General features: G+C 39.5%; 1 protein-coding gene across 1 annotated transcript in view; it reads right to left on the bottom strand.

The window, feature by feature from the left end:
* Window positions 1-563: 563 nt before the first annotated feature.
* Window positions 564-24,152, bottom strand: part of SLC15A5 (solute carrier family 15 member 5) — a 34,765-nt gene continuing 11,176 nt past the window's right edge. The window contains exons 4-9 of the mRNA XM_063323230.1: window positions 22,932-23,152; window positions 20,214-20,400; window positions 15,211-15,399; window positions 10,725-10,856; window positions 2,527-2,635; window positions 564-709 (exon numbers count right to left, since the gene is read on the bottom strand). Of these exons, the coding sequence (XP_063179300.1) occupies window positions 565-709; window positions 2,527-2,635; window positions 10,725-10,856; window positions 15,211-15,399; window positions 20,214-20,400; window positions 22,932-23,152 (983 nt within the window). The 3' untranslated portion in view covers window position 564. The remainder of the gene's footprint in view (window positions 710-2,526; window positions 2,636-10,724; window positions 10,857-15,210; window positions 15,400-20,213; window positions 20,401-22,931; window positions 23,153-24,152) is intronic.

The following is a 24,152-nucleotide window of genomic DNA, read 5'->3' as shown; positions in this document are numbered from 1 at the left end:
CACTATACCAGCTGCCAGCAAGGAAGTCAGCTGCATCCCAGCCAAAACCATGACAGAAGGTTAGTACGGCTGCGTCCGTTTTACTGACAGGGAAACTAAGGTAAAGCAGCAGCTTGCTGAAGGCTGGGTAGCAGATAAGTAGCAGAGCCAAGAATGGCACACAAGTCTCCCACCTTTGCAAGTATCAACCAGCCAATACCGGACTCCATTGGTAAATGATACTGTCACAAAGTAATTTGCTAAACAAATATATACATGTGTTTATTAATTTTGAACCATTACTGAGTACTAATACATGCGGATACCTATCTATTTCCCTATAGAGATTAAAAGCCTTTCGTCATCAACCACGTCAAGCAGTGAACTCTTTGTCCTCCATGTGCAGGAACCTCCAAGGCCAAATCCTATGACGACTGCTATTTTATAAACTTATAAATAACATTATTATTACTAAGAGAATTCATAAATACACTGGCAGTTCCACTTAGGTATCCTAGGTAATTTGTCATGAGAAAGCTGGTTAGTAACACAATCAAAATTTAGTCAAACAAGGGTGAAGTTTTATCAGGTTTTCTCCATAGGAGATAAAACGGGAGAACGTTCCAGGACACCACCATAATGCGTGATGGCTTTTTCATGCTTCAGAAGTTTTCCTTCAGGAAGACATCCTCCGAATTCTTTGGTGTATTCCTGATTCAGATTGTTGTATCTGGGAGGGAGAATAGGGGAAGAAAATACTAAAATAATCATCCTTTCTTGGATTAGCTTCACCTATTGTTTATTAGGTAATATTTTTGCAAGTTATAGTGCCTTCTGAGTCCTGGACTACTAAGCAACCAAAAAACAACCAAGCTAGTGATATGCGCTTTCCTAGAACCTTTCAGAACTTCAGGATGAGCAGTGCCAACCAGGATGCAGGTGTTAATAATAGCTGCACTGTGGCATTTTAACCAGTTTTAAAAAGAAACACGCTTTTCTCCTCAGAGAAATGTTAGTATACTTTTTCTAATTCAGAGCTTTAAAGCCTGATTTCCCCCCACCCCTAAATCAGTGTTTATCTGAAGAGTCCTCACGCTTTTTTTCTTCCCTGTGGGAGAATTCTTCTTCAGCACAAAATGAAACGATTACATTTGACCTCAAAAAACATATTTCATGTGGGTTTTGGTTGTCTTATTGAAAAACGAGGTACCTTGATTCTGAAGTAAGATACCAATTTGAAATATTTTTTTTTTTGGAAGACTGGACATCAGCAAATTTCCTTATAAAAATATGTTAATTTTGCCACAAATTATTTGTCGAGTTCAACCCAATTTTAGGGCTATTTTTTGACAACCAAAACTTTTAATTTTCAGCAGTACATATCAGAAATGAAAATTTCACTTCTCAGAAGAATAAAATCCCATTTTATAAAAAGAAGACAAAGTACACGCAGGAGAAACATTTCTAATCATGACTCAGGTCACATTTAAAAGAAGAGAATCGAGAACCAGCCACTGGAATAAATGGACACTTGTGTCTCAGCTTATATTGAAATAATTGATGAGACACTATGGTAATCTTTGGTGCTGCAAAGTTAGTGCTATACGTAATAGAAAGAGCAGTGTTTTTGTCAAGAGTTCTAGAAGTACACTGCTCTTGGAAGTTTTCTATTATAGTCATTATTGAATCAGTGCTTCAGCAAGGTTTCCGAAGGATTTCCATGGAACTGCAGCCCAATGCCTAAGAGAGAATGCCACTTGCATGTGACCCTTCCCACTTGTGGTGACACAGGTTGCTTTCCTCCCTGTTCTTGACTACGAGTATTACTTAACACACTGCCAACAGAAAGTTAACTGCGATTAAGTGTTCCAGAATGCAGGAGGCAGGCCAACTTTTAAACCACCCTGCAGGTAAAAGGGGACTGCAGTTGTGAGTTCCTTGCATTTTACAGACAATATACAGGCATTAAACCTAGGCCGCTCTATAGGTGGCATAAAATCGCTTCCATTGTCTCCAGCAGAAAGTTGCTTTTATCTCACTGCCCAGTAGAGTATCAGAAAATATTTCAGGGTTATTCTGTTGAAACCACTACATACAGCATTAGTATCCTATATTAAAGATGTAAGCTCATTGAGTAATGTTTTTTATATATTGGTACAAAGCCAAGTGCAGTGGAGGTCAGTTCCATGAACAAGATATCTTGGTGTTGTGATCTAAACTCCATACCAACATAGTTAACGTCTTTCTCTAAAGACTAGGATAGTGTTCTTTCTTTGAGGCATCTTCATATTAATAAGACCCCTTAAACATTCAAGGCTAATTACATCAGGGTTCGTTTTGTTTATTTGTTTGTTTTTTACTTTACCACGTAATTTTTTATTGTGAAATCTCTCTGCTCAAGACAGATGAAAAATGCTAAAGTCTGAATCCTGGACGACAACATATGATCTATCACTACCAATTCTTTATTACACACTAGTTCACAGGTTTTTCAAGGATTTCTACCTGTACAAATGAAACATCAAGCTTTCATTTTCTCACATGTACCTGTGTGCAATGGTCCAGAACCCCAGGGCGTTCACCACCATTAAGGAAGCCAAGAAGAAGAAGAATCTCTCCAATTTACCTTCATGCAGCAAGTGTGGAAACCAGTTGCCTGGCAAAGCAGACATTTGAAGCAGAATTAGTTTACCTTGCAGGATGAGACGTGGCTCATATGAAAGACACAAAGATAGCTTTGTAAGACACAATCACAGCAGGTGCTTTGAATTCCCCCCGCTCCCCATAGGTATTTATACAGACTTCATTCTCACAACATCTATGGGTTTTTTTGAGTCTACGGGGTATTTTGCTCCTGCTTTCTAGACAGGCAATAGAGATCTAGAGAAACTAAAGAACTTTCCTAACAAGTCTGAAGCGTACTGGAAAACCTAACTCTGCACAGCTACTACTGTGCAGAGTAATGATTGGGCCATCTTCCCTTCTATATTATCCTGTGCACATGGCTAAATGAATGTCAAACACAAAAATTTTAGGAAGAGCTAGAATTAAGGTGGTCTGTAGAAATCCTCATTCACATCTCTCATGCTTTTAAAAGGCCCTTCTTCAGATAAAAAAAAACCCCAAACCTATAAGAAAAGCATAAAAAGCATTTGTTCAGTGCCTTGAATGGTGCTCCATTACTGAGATGCTACCTGACATTTCACTTTATGTTTCTTTATAGCTGCCTTTAGCCATGAGTCTGCGACGTGTCCTTGTCGTGCACACGGCATGTATTTGCATGAATGAGACCTTTCTCTACTAAGGCCTTTGGCCATAGTGTCTGTGACATTTTGGCAACTTAAACTCCATTCAGCGAGGATGGTGACACCTACACACACCCAGAGTCTTCCCTGCCTGCAATCTTGCGTGCTGTAGTTTGCAACCGCATCGCTTTCGATGTTGTCCATTGCAACCAGTCTGCAAACGAGCACAGGTGGTAAATAACTATGGAAATCAAGATGCTTAAAAAGAAAGCCAGCCCCAGTCAGTCTGCATTTGAAGACAGTCAGTACCTGGAGTCCCAGAATCAACTACAGCAAAAGCATAAAATCAAGGTGAAAAAGAAATTGTAGTAGATAGAGAATATCAGAGAGAGTTCTACAGTGCTGTAACAACCTTTTACGTTATTTGGGAATACAGGATGTTTAATGCCTTTGAAGAAGAGAGAGAGACTGTCTTCATTGGCAAGTAGTGAAGTGCAATAGCAGCAAACACAGAGCATGAAACAGCTGGTGCTGAGAACATGATGTCCACACTCTAAACAGCTCAGGGCAGGGGCTTCACATCAGACCAGTTCCCACCAACAGCTGGAACACATCAGGCACGAGCTTTTTTTTTTTTTGTTTAGTTCCATACAAGAGGAATGCAGGTTTTTTTGTGCTCCAAGAACACTCTGTGATGCAAAACAACACACAAATAAGCAGAGGGGATCAGGACATTCAGATCAAAAGCACACTCCTGATCCGAGCTAAAACACCGGCATCAATGTGCCCAAAGTTGCCTGACTTTGCTCCTTCAAAGTCTGCTATGAAATCCTACCGATCTAAATGGAGAAACTATTCACCACTTGAACTAGCTACAAGAGAGAGGAGGAAACACAGCCACCTTTGCCGTAGCTGCGCTCTACAAACCTGACAGCCTTAACCGATCTTTTGGCCACTAATGCCATCTTTCGCCATCCAATGCTATACTTAGCTTCTCAAAATTTTCTCATTAGAGAGGAAAAAGCAGTCCCACAGCCTAGGAGAACTGGCAGCCAAAGGATTACACACACACACACCCCGCCTCCCCATATATTTACATTTTTCCCTTTCCTCCGCATCTTAAGAGTTGTAAACACGTTTCTTCCCAAAGCAGTTACCTTTAGCTCTCCTGGGACTAACAGAGAACAAGCTGCCATCAAGTGCAGCCGTTTTCCCCTAACTCCTCCGCAGTTCGCTCCGTGCCACGTTACCTTCCTGCCTGTCACAGAGCAGCACCACCTCACCCCTGCGCACGCCGTTCCTTTTGTAGCATTAGCTCGGAGCGAGCTTTAAAACGTATCATTTAACATTGTCAGTTGACTGAGCTCCTAGGTGCTATAGCTTCATTTTAGGAGCTTATAAACTTTTACCGTCATAATTCACAATCAGGTAGTTTTTCATTTCGCATCCCCCAGTGGCCAGTAGAAGTCACGGCGAGAGCGCGCGTCTCTGATGGAAGAGAAAGCGCGCGTGGGGCTCGGCGCTACAGCTTGTCAAAGCAGAGTTCACACTGTCTGCGAGGTTATTTACATCAGCAAGGCTAACTATATGAGCAGCGGGAGCTTCCTAATGGAACGGCATTTATAATGGAACCTGAACGGAAAAATATGTACTTAAAAATAGCACTGAGCGATTTAAAAAAAAAAATTAAAAAGAAGAATTTAGCAGCTTCTAAGAAAACAGAGTAAAATGGACCTTTGAAACTGTCTTAAGACTAGCAGAGGCACCATAGTGAAGCGCTGAAAGTGGGAATGGTTGGTTTTATCAGCGTGGGAGGGCAGCCCAGCAAGTAGGGTTGCCCAGAACCCAGATTCGGGTTCTGCCCCCACTTCACCACTGGTCTCCTCCATGGCCTGGATCAAGGATCATCGCTCTTTCTCCTCTCTACTTCTTTTAGTAATTGCCAGTGTTTAAACAGCAAGGCCAGGACAACGACCCAAACCTTCGGAAAATCCTGTATTATAAGTGAGTAACAGCGTAGGCAGGGCCAAAATTAGATTGGGTACAGTAAGACTCCATCTCCCATAGCGCACACGTTCTCTCTCTCTCTCGTTTACTGCGCTATGCAAAGCAGGAGGAAGGAGCAAGGCTTTCTTTTCCTTTCAGTGAAGCGCAATAAGGTTTCTCAGGGGTGCCTTTCTCTACAGAGAGACAGGGGTGGCAGCTGTCCTAGAGATATCCAGACTGTTATCCTACTGTCAATATGCATTTTCATCAGTGGATACAGCAAAGATTAATGTAACCATCTCCTATTTTCAGCCAAAAAAAATTTCTTCTTTTTCCTTTTTAGGTGGAAGTTAGTTTTCCATGGAAAAGGGGATAAATCTGGACTACATTTACTTCTACTTACACAACTGCACTACCGGCAGGAAGCCTTGGGAGAACAGCCGTAGGTGTTAAAACATCAACCATGTGTTTCAGGCAGCAAAACTCCCTTTAGATGCTTTCACCCCTTACGCCGCTAACACCTTCCAGAAGCTGCCTGCAGACTCCAGCACCCTACACTGACTGGGTTTGGGGTTGATACTTTCAGGAATTTTACTCTCAACCATGAACGTCAGGAACTTACTGGGCCAGTTTGGTTTTGCTGGAGTAAGACGCCCTGAGCACTATTGTGTTTGAAGAGTCCAGCACTTTCTCATCCTTGAATCAGCATGCAATATGCTAACAATTCACTTTCCCCCAAAAGACGCTGCCTTTGGGTTCTGTCAATCCTTTACTTTTCTATGGAGATTGCCAACAGAAGTGCCAATTACAAGGTTGGTTTGTCACATAGATAATTACTCACTGGGAATTAACTTTCTACAACAAGCTCCTGATTGCCATTTTTATTCCAACAATGGAAATACTTTGTAGCATGAATCACCACAGAGAATCAGAAGTTTCCTTTAGCTGTGTATATTTTAAAGAGCCTTTTCTTATTGGTTAGAGGTGAATCGGTTATGCATTTCATGGTAAATTTAGAACAAATTAGAAGATTAAGCCTAGGCAGAGTCAGTTCCTCAAGCCTGCTATACCATACATTGTTGAAACAGAGTGCCTGGTAAACTTTCACTGGCATTTTGCAGTCCTATCGATTTTGCATCAAAAAATGCTCAGGTAGTACAAGACAGAGGAATATTATACAACACCAAGAGAAAACACCTGGCCCCACCAACACAGCCAGACAAGTAAGTGAAGCAGGGATTAAGACACAAACAGAAATGCTTTCCTGGCCTGCTTCTGGTGGATAACTGACAACAACAAACTGCTGGCAATACTAGCTATCAAAAAAGATGTGGAAAGGGCTGTGAGCCAGTCTTTGACATATACAAGCGTACACAAGGTATCTGCTACTATGACGGCACCCTTGGAGCTCTCAAGGGATTCACAACAAAGCCCAAAGTTGCAAAGGCAGGCATTCAGTTTGTTTAGTGAATAACACCATCATATTTTAGTATTGGGAAAACACAGAAGACAAAGCAAAACAGTCGCAAGCCAGAAGTTAGTCTATTCTGTACGATTCCCACATTTTTACAGCTATCCTGCAACTCAGACTTTGATTATAGAAAAATGTAATTCATATCTTAAAAATGGATTTTATCACCTTCCATCATTTCATCAAGTTAGTGGGCATCTATGTAATGTTTAATCATACCCAAATTAAAGTCTCAGTCTGCCTCTAATCCTTATTAGCTAAGTAGGCACCAGTGGACACCACCATCTGGACTGCAAGAAATATCCTTTAGCTTTATCATCTTTGGTATTTAGAATCACACAAGGCTCCAAACTGGAAAAAAAAAACCACAACACCCAAACCCACAAAAAACCCCCAGTTCTCTAAATACAAATAGGAAAACTGTATCTGGGGCAGTTTCCTTCCTCTGACCTTTTTTTTTCCCCCCTTTTCTTTCTTACGTATTTATATTAATATTTTTAGAGAAATGTATTCTGAAATGATTGGCATAGGAGGACAGGTTTTGTCTTGCATCTTCTTTCGTTAAAATGTTAGGAGAGGTAAGAGATCCAAAAGAAAGCAGTTTCCCAGCTTGTACTGAAAATATCACTGTCACCCGTCATCTGTTTGCACTCGTCAGATTTTTAAAAAAAGTCTTATTTTATCATATTCACACCATCCTCCATAGATGCGTTAAAAATGATTAATGCAGCTTTGACTGTGACTGATATCTGATCAACTTTGCCAATAAAAACCCAAATAAAATTCTAAACTAGTGACATGAAAGAGGATATGAAAGTGTTTAAATTTTGTCAACACCCTCTGTGCTTCATCACTTCAAAATGCACACTGGAGGATCTACTTCACTGCCTCCTGAATTGCTTCATGGAAAACATGGTCTCATTGCTTAGAGATGGGAGAACCAGAAATAGTCTTGGCTCGGGTTTTAGTGAAACAAGAATCATGGGACAAGACAAAAGCACCCGTAGCCCGAGAGGCGCACACTAAGCCTTCTTAAATCTTACAAAACAATTGCATAAACACCATCATCTCCTTTCAGCAAAAGGGAAAGAATTTTGGTCTTCCAATATAGGGAAATTAGTTTAGCTTTTTAGGGGAAAAAAAGTTCCAGTTGGTTTTCGTTACCCCCAGTTCCATAAATTGCCCAGATACCGAATGTTTTACAAGCTCTTTAAACAGAGCTGGAAAAAAATAACAAGGGCGAGTAATGAAAGCTTAATTTGTGTCATTTGACTTAACAGGGGTCACAATTTTATTCTCTGAAGCGCTGTCAACTTTAGAAGGTTCAATAGCTAACCGGTAACCATTAGGTTTTATACATTTAAAAATTATTATTTTGCTGATCTTACGCTTTTCATCACAAGCACCAAAGAACACCGTAAGAAGCACAATGGAAGAGTTTGGAAAAACTACAGGTGGAATAAGAGAATTTTATATATAACTTTTCCTATCAAACTAGGAAAAAAAAAATAAAACCAAGCCTAAATGCCTCTTTGGCTTTGCTACAGTCTACACCCAGCTCCAGAAATCTGATCCCAAGCCAACTTTGATTTATGAGTCAGCAGGACAAAAGCCTAGCTGGGATGAGTAGAGGAATATTCTAAGTTTTCAGTCTGAAGTGTTATAACACAAATTAAGATACAGGAATATCTCCATTATTTACAAGCTGTGAGTTGCACGAATTGTGACAACTTAGAATAATTAATCTCATTCAAGCGGGAAACACTGGGAAAGAGATACCCAGTAAGATTCCAATTATTTTTAGAAATAAGATGTGAGAGCCCAATAATATGTTATTTAGATACTACTTTCCTTGTTAGTATCTAACAAAGCTAACTAGAGGAACTGAGGAAACGCTAAATGTTTTTCACTGTATTTTCTTTAAAGCTTTTCAAGTTTTGCAGAAGACATCCTCTATTTAGGGGCTTATCCCATTACAGCACCTTAATCTGAATACAGACTGTTGCTGAATCCTGTGGAAATTGTAAGAGTGACTTTCGCTCAGGACAACGGTGTGGTCAATTCCATCTACGGGAAAAGCAGGTCTGACAACGTAAGTAAAGACATGTTACACCGTATTTTTTTATTTTTTTTTCTCTGCAAAGCTAAGTAGAGAACTTTGCCATACAACTTCAGAAGTGTTCAAAAATCTTGAACAAAAAGGGTTGGAATGTGACAGCTGCAGTCTGCGGAGAGTTTGGAGAGTTCCAATTTTTGGTCCAGCCAGGATAAGAATTTAAAGGCTCTAATAAAAGAGCCTTTCTGGCAAGAAATTAACATTTTCTTTTTTGAATCAATTAAATGTTTTCATACAGACTTACAGAAAAAAAAAATTGAAATAAATCACCTTGATATAAAATTAGACAAAAAAAAAAATCTCCTGAATTGCAAATGAAATGAAAAAATTGATTTCCTCTATTGCTTTGTATAAAAATATTCTACAAAGGAATAAATTACATATACAGTGGCACAACATAGTCAAAATGTTTTGATGTTGACATTATGCTTAATTATTTTATAAATATTTAATTATACCCAAAGTCAAAGTGCAGTAAAATATGTCAATTCTACTAAAACAAAATTTTTCAACCTTATCAAAATTAATAATTTCCATACTTTTGGGGGGGAGGGGAAGAAAAATAGTCAGCAACACAGTCTTTCTTGAAGTGTTAATTTTCGTTGAACCCATATTACTGAATGAAAAAAATCTGTTCCATTGGGGGAAATTCAGGGAGCTCTGCTCTCCACCCTGGATGCCTCATTACTTAATAGTTGTTTACCTGATTCATTTGGGTAAGGATCCCTGGTTTTTACCCACCTCTAGGTGATGCTTTTATACCTTGTAATAAAATTTTAATTGAATTGTTAACTTAAAAACAGCACTGCGCGTCAAAGACCCATTTGTTTGTTCAGATCTTGCAAGTAGGCATTAAAATTTCTTGTCATACTTTCAAGAAAACCCACTTTCCCTTGAAAGAAAAGAACCCAAAACCTAACCAGGAGCAGTTACAAAATTCTTCATCCGTGGTAACTGCAATGATATCATGCATCAGGGCCAGCAGTTGCGTTCTATAAGAGATCAGTTCCCTGTAATGCAGTAACAACGAAGCTTATCAATGGAAAGCATCTTTAGAAGTACTGCTTCAGCAAGTGGAACAATTTCAGATATGCGAACAAAGGGATCCCCGTCCTTTGGTTCAAGAACTCAAGTGCTTTATAAATTTACTTATGAAACAAGTCTTTTCTGTATTGAACAAAGATTCATCAGCAAAGGAAAAGACTTTATGAAACTCTTGGCCTATCCTGAAAGTCAGCAACCCAGAAAAATCTCCACTTCAGGACTTACACTAAATACTCCTCAATAGGCTGAATCTGAAATAATTCCTTTTGAAACGGTAAGTTCTCTGGGAATTGCAGTATTCATCTGCAAAAGGGTAAAACCAGAGTGAGACCGTATTGCCACAGAATCTGGTTCTTCCAGTAGCTGGGCAAAGGGAGAGGCGTAAAGAAGGCAAGAGGGAGGGGATGGGTCTTGGGGAAAAAATTTCCTAGACAGCTTTGAAAGATTTAACCCAAGCTCCTTTCCCCTACGACACCGTGGAACAGAAAGAAAGGTATGCTCTTCATTCTTTGAAGTACTAATCTTGCTCTTGTGGCCAGAGCCTTCCACCTAAGCATGGCTAACATGAATGTACTTCTTTATGAACATAAAAAGGTACTTCCTAGACAATTTATTTTCTTGTCTTCCAGAACAGAAGTATAGAAATTGGAGGTGAGGGCTTCCTGCAAGATGCCGTCCTCTAATTACTCCACCTATCAAAACTAGGATGACTCATTAAAATTGGATGAATACAGCTGGAAGGCTATTTCCTATCTTAATTCCATCTTAATTGTGAGAGCAAATCAATAAAACTTTGGCATCCCCTTTAATTCTGCTGCCTAATTCTCCAAATCAATAGTATTAGAAAACTGCTCAGGAATACCAGTCATGAGCATATTCTTACCTTGAGTGCCTGCGTGGGCTGTCTGAACAAAGAAAGCTCCCATAAAGCAGCCAGCTCCATTAAAGAGAGTTAAAAAATGCATGGAAATCCCTCTCATTCTTTCTGGCACAAGCCAGAATGATAGTAAGGAACCTTAGAAAGGAAGCAGATACAGTTACAGGTTAAAAAAAAAAAAACAAAAAAAAACCAAACAAACAAACAAAAAAGTAAATGATGGTAGAAGACAGAAAAAAAAATTCCAAAGTGTCTGTAATAGGGACACTCCATATTTTACACAGAGAATATTGCTGCAGAAGGGCAATCACACATGTTAATCCTTTGTTAATAGGGTATGCACCGTTTAAATTGTTTCAATGAATCTCCATAAGAAACCATCCCACATACAACTATCAATATTCCACAGGTACATAAAGATCTTTCACCCAGACTGTTGCTTTCACCTTTTAAAGCCTCAGGCATAGCGAGACAAGAGAAACACCACCACAGTCAGCAAGCGTGAAGACAGCAGATGTGATATTTAACTGTAGGACAGCAGGACCTGCTATGCCAGAGCCAATGCAGCATGGCCACTAGCAAATACTTCCAAAATCCAGAGCTCTACCTTCGACTTGGACAGTTACCTTGCTTTAACTTTAAGATGGACAATGCTCCTCTTCCCCACAGAGCAACCCCCAGAGTCACTGGCTAATTTTAGAGACATTGTTCTTCACTTTCTTGCCAGAAGAAGCAACAGCTGCGGTGGCAAGGGGGACCTACAGCATGCCATTGTAGCTTAGATGACTACAAATAACCCCACCAGTTGTAATTTGGCTAAACTAGGTTACAGTAACAGTAAGTCTTTATAATAGCTGTTCCTTTTGAGTACCTTTACCTGGTTATCAAAACCTCATTTCCTAATTTCACACCTTGAGCCCTCATCCACACTCGTTCTCCAAGACCCAGTGTCTCCCAGCCTGCTTTATTAGCTGAGTTTGAATGACCTCCAGCTTGAGAAACTTGTCAGCAGAGGATCCTATTTGGATGCTGAGTTGCCTGAAGCATCTCTGAATACAAATGAAACTTTGCAATCACCATCTTCCACCCTTTTTAATTTGGATATCCAAATGAGAGCTTTGGAAACATATTAAGGAAACGAAAAAAATACCATGGGCAGAGTTTTTTTTCCCCTCATTCACAATAGGAACCAGAAGCCTGAGGGCAAGAGAAAGCAGGTGAGCCCGGGACACCATCTGTAGATGCAACAGTACAGTCTGAAACATCGTACAGCCAGTGTCCTAGCTAATTTGAATCACTAAGAGTCTAAAAAGTTTTTGGTTATTCCTCCCTTCTAAAAGCAGGGGTGCAAAAACATGCATCTTGGCCAAATTCAGCTTGGGTAATTGCGTCCTACTTACCTAAATTACCCCTGCTGTTTCAGTTGCGTACTCCATTCCTTGCATCTCCCACGATGCTGCTGTGAACTATTAAACAGCTGCTGCATTTCACCCTGGAGACGACTGCATTTCATCGGTGGGTGAAGTGATCCCAAATATATCCTTTAACTAACAGAGCTGTTTGCTACCAGGCTTCCCATTTCTAAGTGCTTTGAGACATGCTGATGGGCAGATGATATTCTTGCGGTACTTCAGCAAACTCTGCAGATCTGCTAACCCTTTGTAGGACAAAGCGGTGACAGTGCACCAGGCGGCCTGGACACTGGCAGCGTAACACAGCTGCTCCTGGCCAGCAGGCTGGCTTCCCTTCCTCAGCAATTTCATGCACTGTGGGGGAAAATATCACCTAATATTGTCCCACAGGACAGAGCTGTTTTGGGTTTTGTTGGTTTTTTTGCTGTTGTTGTCGTTTTGGTTTTTTACCGGTATTTTTGGGGGGTTTCTTTGGGTTTTGGAGGGATTTTTTTTTTTTTCTTTCAAGTCATTGGGCTTTAAAAGATAAATCTCCTAGTTTAAACCAAGCTAGGGTTACAAAATTCAAACTGTCAGAGGCTTCTGAGATGTCACATTCTAACACTGTGGAGGAGAGCAATTATTTTATCATTGTTTTATTTTATTTTTAAAGGACTGCCTTGGAGCTAGGCAAACATTAAATGCTGATATTATTCTAAGAGTCGTTCATGCCACCTGAAGCAGATGATTACACAAAACTCCTATCAACAAGATAATGAAATATATTGTATAAACACAATTGTAAGTATCAGGGCTCAAACGCAGATAAAGAGTTCAATATGCCAAATCTAGCTCCTCTAACCAAGCACTTCAGAAATGAGATATCTCCTCTCTTCCCTCTGATTACAAGTGTGAACATTTCTGTCTTCAACTTGGATCATGTACTTTCAGGTCAAGTAAATTATTATGATAATTGAATTTGACCTTCTGCATAACAAAGGCAGTAAAATGTCAGGAAAGGTGAAACAACTATTTAAATGTCTAGGCTGTCATTACCATTCAGGGAGATACACTGAATGGTTCCTGAACAGCAATTCGGTTCAAATTCAAGTAGAAACCTAGAGCTCAGTTCAGCAGCCTGAATACAGACACCCAGTGCTGCCTGAAATGCTCCAGTGCACCTTAGCCATCTACACGGGGCTGTCCCGTAAGGTGCAAGACTGACAGGACAACCATGTTCTTCTCCAGCAGCAGCTGGAAGCCACACAGATACCGTAAAGAGCCTGCTCGCCCTGCCTGCAGAGTCTAGATGCTCCATGACAAATGGTGCCAGACACCTATGAGTGGGCAAGTGAACGGAGGCCTGCATCCCCATCAACTACAGCAGTAACCTACTATTTTAGGTACCCACCTTTAGTTTTCCAAATGCAAATCTCAAATTCAGACTTAGTCCCATTTACCTGGCTTCCTGAATAGCACCTGTAACTGCAGCTCTTAGCAGGATGCTTAATCTTTATTTAAATAGGGAAGACAACTTTTATTCCTAAGACATTCTAATCACAATCCTTTAAAAAGACCGAAAACAAAACAAAAAAAAAAAACAAAACACAAAAAACACCCCAAGACGGAGCTTTATTTCTTTTCTAAAGGCTAATGTCATCTTCCAAGTCACTGAACTTCTGTTGTGTCCCAGCGTGCTAGATTAATAAGCCTTATTCTACCAGCAATATTCTTCTCATGCTTCTGCATCAGAAGACTGTAAGCAAGCCACCTCCTAACCTTCTTTTTTTGTTAAGCTAAACAGAGAAGGTCACTGTTTTCAGTTACACTTAGCCTGTAACCTAGAAACCACGTTACCTGCCTAGAAACCCGTTTCAGTTAAGTACTTGAGAGCTATCGGATGAAGAGGCATTATGAAAGTGCTAAGTATTTAAAACTAGGGAAAATTACCTTTTTAGTGACAGACCGTGACCCACAGCTTTCAGTAGTCTTAGAGAGTAAGAGTGAAGCTGAGATACTGAAGTTATTTCCTGCTCTTAAATAAAAATCTGAACATTTCTGGGGTTGTACTGGAACAACAGACACTCAACCTGTAGAATTAAATGCCTGCAGAGATCAGCTAGTCAATTACTTTACCTGTGTCTCTATGTGAATGTTGACTAGATTATTTTTGTAAAACTAACAGTTTTTTTTAAGCACTGCAAGGTGAAACACTGGTAAGCACTCTGCATGCTCCTCAGAAGAAAATAAGCCTCGGGAATGTCAGTGTAGTTGTGGAAAGGTGAGTTATGGAAGGGAGGGAGGGTTCAGACTCACAATCAAGAGCGCGTCTACATAATTTATGGGTGGCAGGCGTGAGCGAAGCTCTGCCTGTGCTCTGCAAAACAGGAGTGTTTATCTCTGGCTCCATGCCACAAGCTAAGGCATGATGCTCTGTGCAGGCATGTTCGCATGACTCCCGATTGGAGCACAAACAAAAATATTGCATCTGCCTACAATATTCTCCAGGTTAGCCTATCAGTTGAATCGTGTTACTCGCCTACATATGCTCTGTGTCAGTGAAAAGCTCGTAATAATTCTATTAGCTGGACCCACAAATGAAAAAGGGTAAGATAAATTGCTTCCCCTTTCTTTAACTGTGGCCTAAAAAGAGCTCGTAGACCATAACCACTGCTCATCTGCCATGTGCTTATTTGTTCCATCTCAAGAAAATCACCACCGAAGAGTTCAGGTCAGAAGGGACCTCAGGAGCTCATCCCATCCAGCCCCCGCCTGGAGCAGGTTCAACTTCAAGACCAGTCACGCATCCCAGCCCAGAGTCCCACCGCTCTCATCATCCCCCCACCGAAAAGTGGATTACGCACCCCAGGGACCCGTGGGCTGTGTCACCTTCCAGTTAATCTGGAACAACGCTCACTCTGAGTTACAGCCAGCAAGACAAATTATGCTACTCTGATGCAGGTAAAGCACAGATCTGCTCATTAAGCCCATGGAAGAGAGCCAGGGATAAAATATCAGATGACGGTAATTATTTTTAGGAAGCTGATATCATTCTCTGTGAATCAGGACACTCTCACTTTCTCCTATTAGATTTTACTTACAGGAGGGAGTTACCAAGGCTTCAGCCACTCCAAGTAGGATGTACTGAGGGGCTAAGTGGAAGCAAGGCATAGAGGAGACCAGGAGAACCTCCTCGGAAAGAGTCTGCTCCACCTGAGGGAAATGCTTTCGGTGTATTTCAGAGAAGCCAGCAACCATCACGGAAAGCGCAGCAGATAACTGACCTACAACTGGGTAAAGAGCACAGAGAGTATTCACCAAGCTGTAGTTACAGCATTATCGTGTATTTAGATGAAGCAGAGTCCCAGGAGATGCAAAAGAAGCTTTCCCTCCCTCCTCCCCACAATACATCCTCTCGACACAAACACGGGCAAAAAGTACTTGCTGCACCACAAGCCTAACTCTAAATATATGGCAGAGGGACACCAGCTCAGCACAGAAACAATTTAGGGATTAATTAAATTTTAGAATAAAGGAGAGAGGAAAATCTTTTCTGAAGAGCAAAGTCACAAAGAAGAAACTTTTTTTGAACATTAGCAGAGGTAAGAACGGAAGAGAGAAAGAAAAGGCAGCAGCCCTTCCAGGTATCACAAGAGACTGGGTGGGAATAAGACTACCAATCAGGGGGAAAATTCTCCTAATCAAGTAGCAATATGATTCTGAAATACACACATACGCTGTATGCTTCACCCATTTGTTTTCTATACAAAAAGAAGTAGTGCAGCCAGTTGAAGTACCGTATAACAGTAAAACAGTAAGGGTACAGGCCACGACACATGGGAGAGAAAGATCACCACTGCAGATCCCACCTCAGGAGACCAAGCATTCCCACATTTTCCCCTTTCCCTCCACTTTAGAGTTTTCTTAAACTACTTTTGAAATTTTGTTGGATAGTTCATTTGCTAGACTGTTTAACATTTTAGGATGAGAGGAGCTGCATTACTGTAAGAGATAGTCTTCTGCTTTCTAAGTGCTTACACAATAAGCCATCGGACCACAGTTGCCTCCTGCCTTCTTCAGTTGTCCGGAAGAAGTATCACTGCATGATTCATACTACACTGGATCTATAATACAATTTTTATATATATATATATATATATATATATATATATATATATTTATATATATATAACCGCACATGCAATGTGTGGAGTCTTACCACCTGCCTCAGCGGTGAGGCAGAAGTACAAATACTGTACGAGCTCACAGGGCAGGAAAAAACCTATATGTTTAGCCTCATGAGGCTTCTAATAAACTCAGATGTATTATAAATACCACAGACATCACCATACATTGCATGGAGTAAAATATTTAAATGTATTATTTTATATTTCTTGATGCTGACAGTATGAAATGGTTGTAGCCTCTCGGAACAGAAAAACACAAAGAATGCAAAGTTTTCAAGTAAGTCTCCTGAACTTGAAACATTTATACTTCTGCTGTTTTGAGCTCCCATTGATTTTGACTAAGTTTGTGATTCCTCAGCATTTCTAAGCTATAATGTAAGTACAGGTGTGAGAATCGGGTTTCTTTTGACAGCTTTGGCTCAAATGCCTGGACTATGTTTTTCCACTTGTCTTACAAAACCTTGCCTCACTTATTGGATTTGATGTCAACAGTCAAAGGCTTTTGTTTCATATTATATTTGTAACATTTATAAAGTTTGTCTCTTTGGATATCAGGGCAGAAGAGGCAGAAGTCGTAAAGCTAAGTAGCTTTAGCCTTGTTATGTTTTTGCATGCATCGGTGTTTCTTCTCTCAGCAGCATCTCTCACACCCTTCCACCAGCAGTTTTCCTGCATTTTCACGACTTTAAATACCCACCCCCTGCTTAAGCTGAGGCCTGGAAGCTGTTTTGATGTTAAGGCCCTTCTAGTGCTTAATAAGAACATCAATGAATTATTGCTTGAAAATTGATGATGGGAAGGAATTCAACAGTATTTTCTAGCCAATGCACCTTATCAAGGCCAGGTATAAAGCCCTCAAGGAGCTTCTTGTAATCTACCAAAGCAAGAGTTCTCCTAGTGAAAAATTATGTTACTACTAAAGAAACCTCAAGCAGTTCAATATTACTACACAGCGCCATATTTTAAGCATTTTCCTTACTAAAGGCCAAAACATTTCAGAAAAAGTAATCTCTGAATGCCCAGCAATTGCAATATTTCTTTTAAGACATTATGTGGGAGAAAAAGAAACTGAGAGCCTTGGAGACCTGGTTTTCCTCTTACGTCTTCTCCCTTTGGTCCTCTTTAAAATGACCAGTTTGAAGTGACCATCTGAGGCTTTGATTTTACAGGACAGCAGGCTGTTTTAGGACTGCTTGGGGCTGATTCTAGGACAGGGTTGTTTATATTATCTAGGGAATAAGGTTGTATTAGAGCTTTGTGATTACCTGATCTCATATCCCAGGTAAAACAGGTCAAAAAGCTTTCCTGAAGTTAATACTGGTTCAAACCAGAGCATCTTTTAGGGAGAAAATATCATCAGCTCCTAAATCACTTGAAATAGACATTGGTCTGGAGGCTTGCTTTTGTATACTATACGGAGAGCTACTCCCCACATCGCTCTAAGACAGACAAAATCCCAGATTTAAGACATTACAGTATAATCAGGCATCAAGAATATTAGAGCAAGAACTTCTATGGCTCAGATACTTCAGCTACCGCCTCTCGCCTGTAGCTGACGGACAGCTACCCAACAGACACACCCTTTCAGTTCTCTGCTGAATCTTCTATACTATTGACTAAATCAAGTAGCATAAAATATATTAAAAACACCCAACCAAACAAAACCACAAACCAAAACAATTATGGAACTGGAAAACCTCTAAATTTACCAAATGCTCATATTTTTCATAAAGAGGTCCAGATACTCAATATATTTGGGGTACAATCTAGATTAACTTTAAGATTTTAATGGTTTTTAATCATACCTCATTTAAAAATAAACCAACAACTATAGATTCCAATTTTCACGTAGACCCTTATTACAGAGCAATCAGGTATTTCAGTTCAACATTGTCTATATGGTTCGTCCTGTTATTCTTCGTCGAACTGTTATTCTTAAGGTACTGAAAATTTCCAGAAAACTATTTAAATTTCTTCCTCTTACAAGACTTGAATTAAAATATCGTTATAGGCTGGCTTAACACCAACAGTCTATTTATGCTTTCAATTTTGTTCCTGAAAATAATTTGGAACCTAATTAACTGTTGGCAAACATATTGGCACTTAGAGGTCTACCATATTTGCAGGTGCAGTCATATACTTGGATATCTAAAGCCATCGCCTGTACTCACAGGTATTTTTATGCCTCAGGTAATTTATCACCCCTAACAGGAGGCTATTTTAATAAATGAAGCTATTAAGAATAAACCACTGCATATATTCTACTGCTGTTCAACATAACAGGATAGAACATTAATACTAACTTGAAATTTCCATGGTTTTAAGGAAAATTATTATCTGAATGTGCTTTTTGTGTTTTAATGCAGATGTTATTTTAAAAACTAGGGTAATTGCAACCTGCTGCGTTATATGCATCTGGTTTGTATAAAACTTAATAACACTCTTAATTAGGCTAATTTAGTCAGATTAATACCTCTGTATGTGTCAGTACTCACTGTGCTGCTTGCCATGGGGCACTGAATTAATAGTAGCACACTGAGAAAATAGTCGTTTATAAATATTTTTGTCTGAGGTTTGTAATGCAGGCTGGAAGATAAAAACTGGAGGAAGTTTAATGATAGTATCTACGAAAGGGAATAGTTTTAAGTGAATGCAGAATGGAAGCTGCTTTTCTGGTAGTACTAGATGTAGCTGATATCAGAAGAGGGTTGCAGAGGATTCCTCCGTATCCTAGTACATTAGAGGTTTGGGGGGGTTGTCTTAAAAAAAAAAAAAAAAAAAAAAAAAAAAAAGGAGGTGGCTCAACCCCTACTAAAGCCATCATTACTTCTAGGCTATGAATTTCTTCAAAATGAGCACTGATCTGCAAGCCCGAGTTTACAATTCTTACTGTTGAAAACACTGGGATTCACAGCAGAGAAGACTTCCTTCTTTGTACCACTTCTATGAGAAGGAGATAATACTTCACCTCTGTAGATCCCTCTTTTCTTTGCTTTGAGTGAGTGCACAATATGGCACATTTCAGTTCAGGATTTTAAGAAATAAAATTATTAAACACCTGAGCAATTATTGCGTACTAGATACTCAAATGAAAATTCTAGTACTAGAGAGGAACACTGCACCTCTCTCCAAGTAACCTTCCACCTGTGAAGCGTTCAGCCTGCTCAATGGGAACAGCAGCCCAGTGATACACATACATTTGTTCTACGTAGTCACCTACATGTTTTCTTTTGCTCACCAGTTCTAAACACACCTACTGCAGACACAGAATTAGACTAGATATTTTTATTTCACTTGGGATGAAACTGGAAGTAACTAGACTGGTGACAATACAATTTCACTCTTATAAGCTGCAGTCCTAAATGTTGATGCAGTTATAGCACAAAAATGGAAGAAAAACAAAGCCTTTATTCATAACCTAATTATTTAAATCCATACTTATCATTTTGAGCAACAGAACATTTCTCCACTGCCAGGGAGCAATTGAAGGACTCTCCCATTCCCCAAAAAAAGACTTCCAAAGTACATTAACTTTCCAAAAGTTAACAGATAAACAAAAATATAGAAGAAAACTAAGTCAGAGTAAGTCTGAAGATAAATGGTTAGTACAGTTTCTCTCACAAGCTCCTTAGGATGATTCCTAGTTATTTGTGAGTGTGTCTCAAAATTTTTTATTTGTCAGAAGGGCCTCGATCTCCATTCTAAACAAAAGCTATCCATTTTTTCTTTATATGTAGTATATTTTTTCAGGACTGTCTTTTCAACAATTCCTTTAAAAAATATTCACCCCAAAGAAGTCCATCTTAATATTTATTGTCAGAAATAACTGTATAGGATCATCCATCACCTACTGTGGTTTCTTGTTCAAAACCAGAATATATATCAGAACTGTATAAACACATGTACTTTATACGTACCAATGTAAATTGTTGGAGAATGTCCAGCGTTCTTGGAACTAAAGAGATACGAGTTAATGCATTCCAAAATAGGAACAAGAATCAGCAGTGGCACGATGCTTATCACATTCATTGCTGCAACTGGCAAGACAAATCCACTGAAGTGCAAGTTGGAATTCATGGTTTGGAGATAGTATCCTGAAGGGATCTGTATTGAAGAATAAGACCCCTCTACATTAGTATACCAGGTACCCTTCATGGACAAGATTTTTACTACATTTGGAAACTTCACCAACTCTTTTCCTTCTGGAGAAGTCACAGTAAATCAAATACCTGCTGGCCAAAAGGAATGATCATTCACGATGAAAGCCCTTCAAAGGGCGACATTCTCATTCTCTGCCAGAATGTAACATTTTCCTTCTATGTCACATGCTCACGAGTTCAACAAATCTAAGCAGCATTCCGTGAACTGATTTGATCATCCCTAGTTAGAGCTATCAGCCAATATACTAAATGGTTCTGTCTAATACTTTAGTCACTTCTCATAGACAGTGTTTAACAGAACAGAATTTTAGAATAGCAAGATGCAGAGACATTTTGAACTTCTGATTGCATGCTCAAGGTCAGAGTAATTTTTAAGACACTCTTGCTGGCCCACAGCTCTAAAAGTCACAGGGAATGAAGATTTGGCCAGCATCTTAGAACCAGCCTAATGTAACTGACATCCATAGCACCTATGTAGAGGATTTCCTTTTACTTCTGGGAACTGGAAACAGGAAAATGAATAGTTAGATGAGGAACCCACCAACGACAGTCATCAGGGTATGAAGTTAAGTAGATTTGTAAGACTGTCTTTCACTTCAAGAGCAAATCATTCCTCCTGCTTGTGTGAGGCTCTACAGAACATCTGTTGAGTTTATCAAAAAAAAACAAAAAACAAAAAACCAAACCAATCCAAAACCAACAGAATAGCTTCTACCAACAGATTTTTCAGGGTTTTTCTTTTGTGTGTGTGGTTTTTTTTTTATTAGGAAGCTTGATTAACTAAGCATTGCAATTTCCTGTGCAGCAGGGAGTTATAATCCACTCCAATTTACTGACTGATAGGAAAAAGAGAGGTAACTTGAGCAATTCACAGAGTACAGTCATGACAAAGCTGGATGTAGAGCTAGTTTCTTTACTCTGCTTCTGTTTTTGGAGAGTTCTGGATTCCTCCAACATTCTGAAAGGCTCTTCAACATGACAGGCAATGCCAAATCCAAGTAGAATATTGCAGCTGTATAGCCGTCTCAAAATTAAAGTATGGTTAGTAACAGCTCATGTAGGGTTTCTCATCAATGGTTATTTTCAACCCTACTCACTGGGAGTCTTTTCAGTGCTAAAGAACTACTCAAATGTTAGTTCTTAATAAAAATATTTTTCACCTATACCCTACCTCCAAAAGAAGACATAAATAGTAAAAGGGTGAATAAATGGCAACAGCGCTATCAAAGATTAGAATTGAGCCAAATTTTGTTAGTTCCTTCTTTCCACTGCCTATTGCAAATCAAAATGGACTTCTTAATAGGAATTAAAATATCATCAACATGAATCACAGGCACTGAAAGCTGTTAACCTAATACGGAGAAAATACTACTAATCTTTACCAAAAAAAGATACTGATCTATTGCCTAGTCTAAGAAAAAGCCTTAAACTTACTGGAAATTCTGCCAAAGGAATAGAAGTCATCTCTTTCAGCAGTGCAACTACTTTTATCTTTTCTAGATATATACCTGATTATTACAACTCCAGTTAATGATATCTGGTTTGTTTCCATCTGGTCATCACCTCGGCCATTTGTGTGCGTTATTTGGTTTGTGGGTTTTTTTTGTTTGTTTGCTTGGGATTTTTTGTGCTTTTGGGTGATGCATGGAGGGAAGAGGAGAAAGAATGAGGCAGATGGATGGGAATGTAGGATGATGGCAAGAAGGACTGGCAATAAAGCAGTATATGCTACATATTTGTAAGAATTTCCTTAAGCAGCATTTTAAAACCAACAAGTAAAAATGAATTTCCAAGCCAGCTCATAAATTCGTTATTCTAGTTGCTAAAGGGTAAGCTACTGCAAACTGCTGCTTAGCCAGGATCATCCAGACAGAAATGAATCTGAAGGAATCATGTCAGCTTAAGTAGCTTCCTGACAGATTTACATTTATATAACATGCATGGACTCAGAAGTGGAAAGAAGCACATAGCCTGATAGGCTGTGAAAGGATTGCTTCTTCCCACAAACAGAAACCCACCATTTCCAGTGTAGGTACAGCAGCCACATAATCCCGTCAAAACAGTAGGAGAAATACGCAACCAAAAGCGCAAATAAAGATTTTCTGCACCTCCCAAAAAGTGAATGAACATTTAAGAAACTGGAAAATTACATTTTTTTCAGAATGCTGAGCCTGAGTCTCTGACAAATGTAACACGGCACAGGACTCTAGCACTAGATGTTTAAGCCAGTAAGTGTTCAGAGAAACGAGTAGCAAGCAGCCACACAAGCTCCTTCATGAGTCTTGATGAAGTCATTTTTACTTATTTGATGAGATGATAGGAAATAGCAAGTTATATTCTCAGGTAATTAAAACTACTCTTCAAGGTTGCTCCACAGGTAAAGCAACAGTTAAAAAAACCCCATGTCTAGAGACACAGTAGTAAACATACGTCACAGTATATTTCAAGACTTTTATTTAAAAGCTGTGTACCCACCTGCATAATACACGCTCTGTATAGAATTTGGAAAGCAAACAACGGGAAGAGCCTGGCAAGCGACTTTGTGCTTTCAACCTGAGTCTCACTGTACTGACCACCATAGTTTTCCTTGGCATGATCCATCCAGTTTGTCATGCCTCCGCCAAAGTAGCGATATCGCACACAACATGTTTTCAGTGCACTAGCAATCACCCCAAGAGTCGTCAGCAGGGAACTGTCTGCAAACAATCAGAGACATTAGACATTGGTATGATTTTACTTGCTGCCAAAATAAACACAACAAAACACTTTGGGAGGGAAAATACAACCTGATATATTCACCTTCATGCCTTTTTGGGGAGGGGGACGGCAATAACAGTCTGGATTTGCTCCAAAACATTCCTTTTGAAAAGCCAGTTGGTTCACAACCTAATTGTTACAAAAGCAATCCAGCCCAACATCCAAAGAGAAAAGTGCTTTTTGCTACCAGTTATTTAACACACCACAACAATTTGTTGCTGTGTTTGAGCAGGTAAAGTATTACTTTGCTTTTACTTTCTATTTATTGAATGAGGTTAGTATTCAATCCTTGACAGTACTGAAATATTGCATACCTGCTGAAGTCCAGCGGCAAGGGAAGGGTAGGAAAGGGAGTTCAAAAGAGGGCTGATAAGAGAATTTTCATGGATGCATAAGATTTCATATTATCTCAGGACTTCCAAATAGCATGCTGTGGCAGAGGAGAAGTTTCCAATCTAGTGTTTGGCACATTAAAACTTGCCCACTGGTTACTGGGTTCAGTAATTGCTAACTTGGTTCTCAGACTCAGAAGAAGTGGAAGTAAAACTAGGACAAAACTGTTAGCTTCAGGCTTGGGAATGCAGATTCGTTTGTTTTCAGTAAGTTGCCACACATGCAACTAGGGCTTACAGCACTTCTCTGCTTTTCTGAGAGCGTGGAAGAACTACAATAACTTGGGTATCTGTAAATAAACACTTTCCAAAACCCAAGGCTTAACTAAGACTGCAGAGGGAAAATGTATCCCTACTATCTCTGGTATGGAAACGATTTTCTAGAAATATTAATTGACACCTATTGGAAGCACTTGCTCTAGAGTACTGAGAAAGGGCATTTTATTAGACGACTAACATTTAAAACTCTCTGGCTGCTTAGTATTAACTTGTAGACTGTTGGCACTATTGACTAGAATCTGAAATAACATATCGAAGCTTGCAAACA

The sequence above is a fragment of the Chroicocephalus ridibundus genome, chromosome 1 (assembly GCF_963924245.1).
Source record: "Chroicocephalus ridibundus chromosome 1, bChrRid1.1, whole genome shotgun sequence".
Classification (NCBI taxonomy): Eukaryota; Metazoa; Chordata; class Aves; order Charadriiformes; family Laridae; genus Chroicocephalus; species Chroicocephalus ridibundus.
Note: the sequence above shows the minus strand (reverse complement) of the source record. Positions and strands in the feature narration are given on the sequence as shown.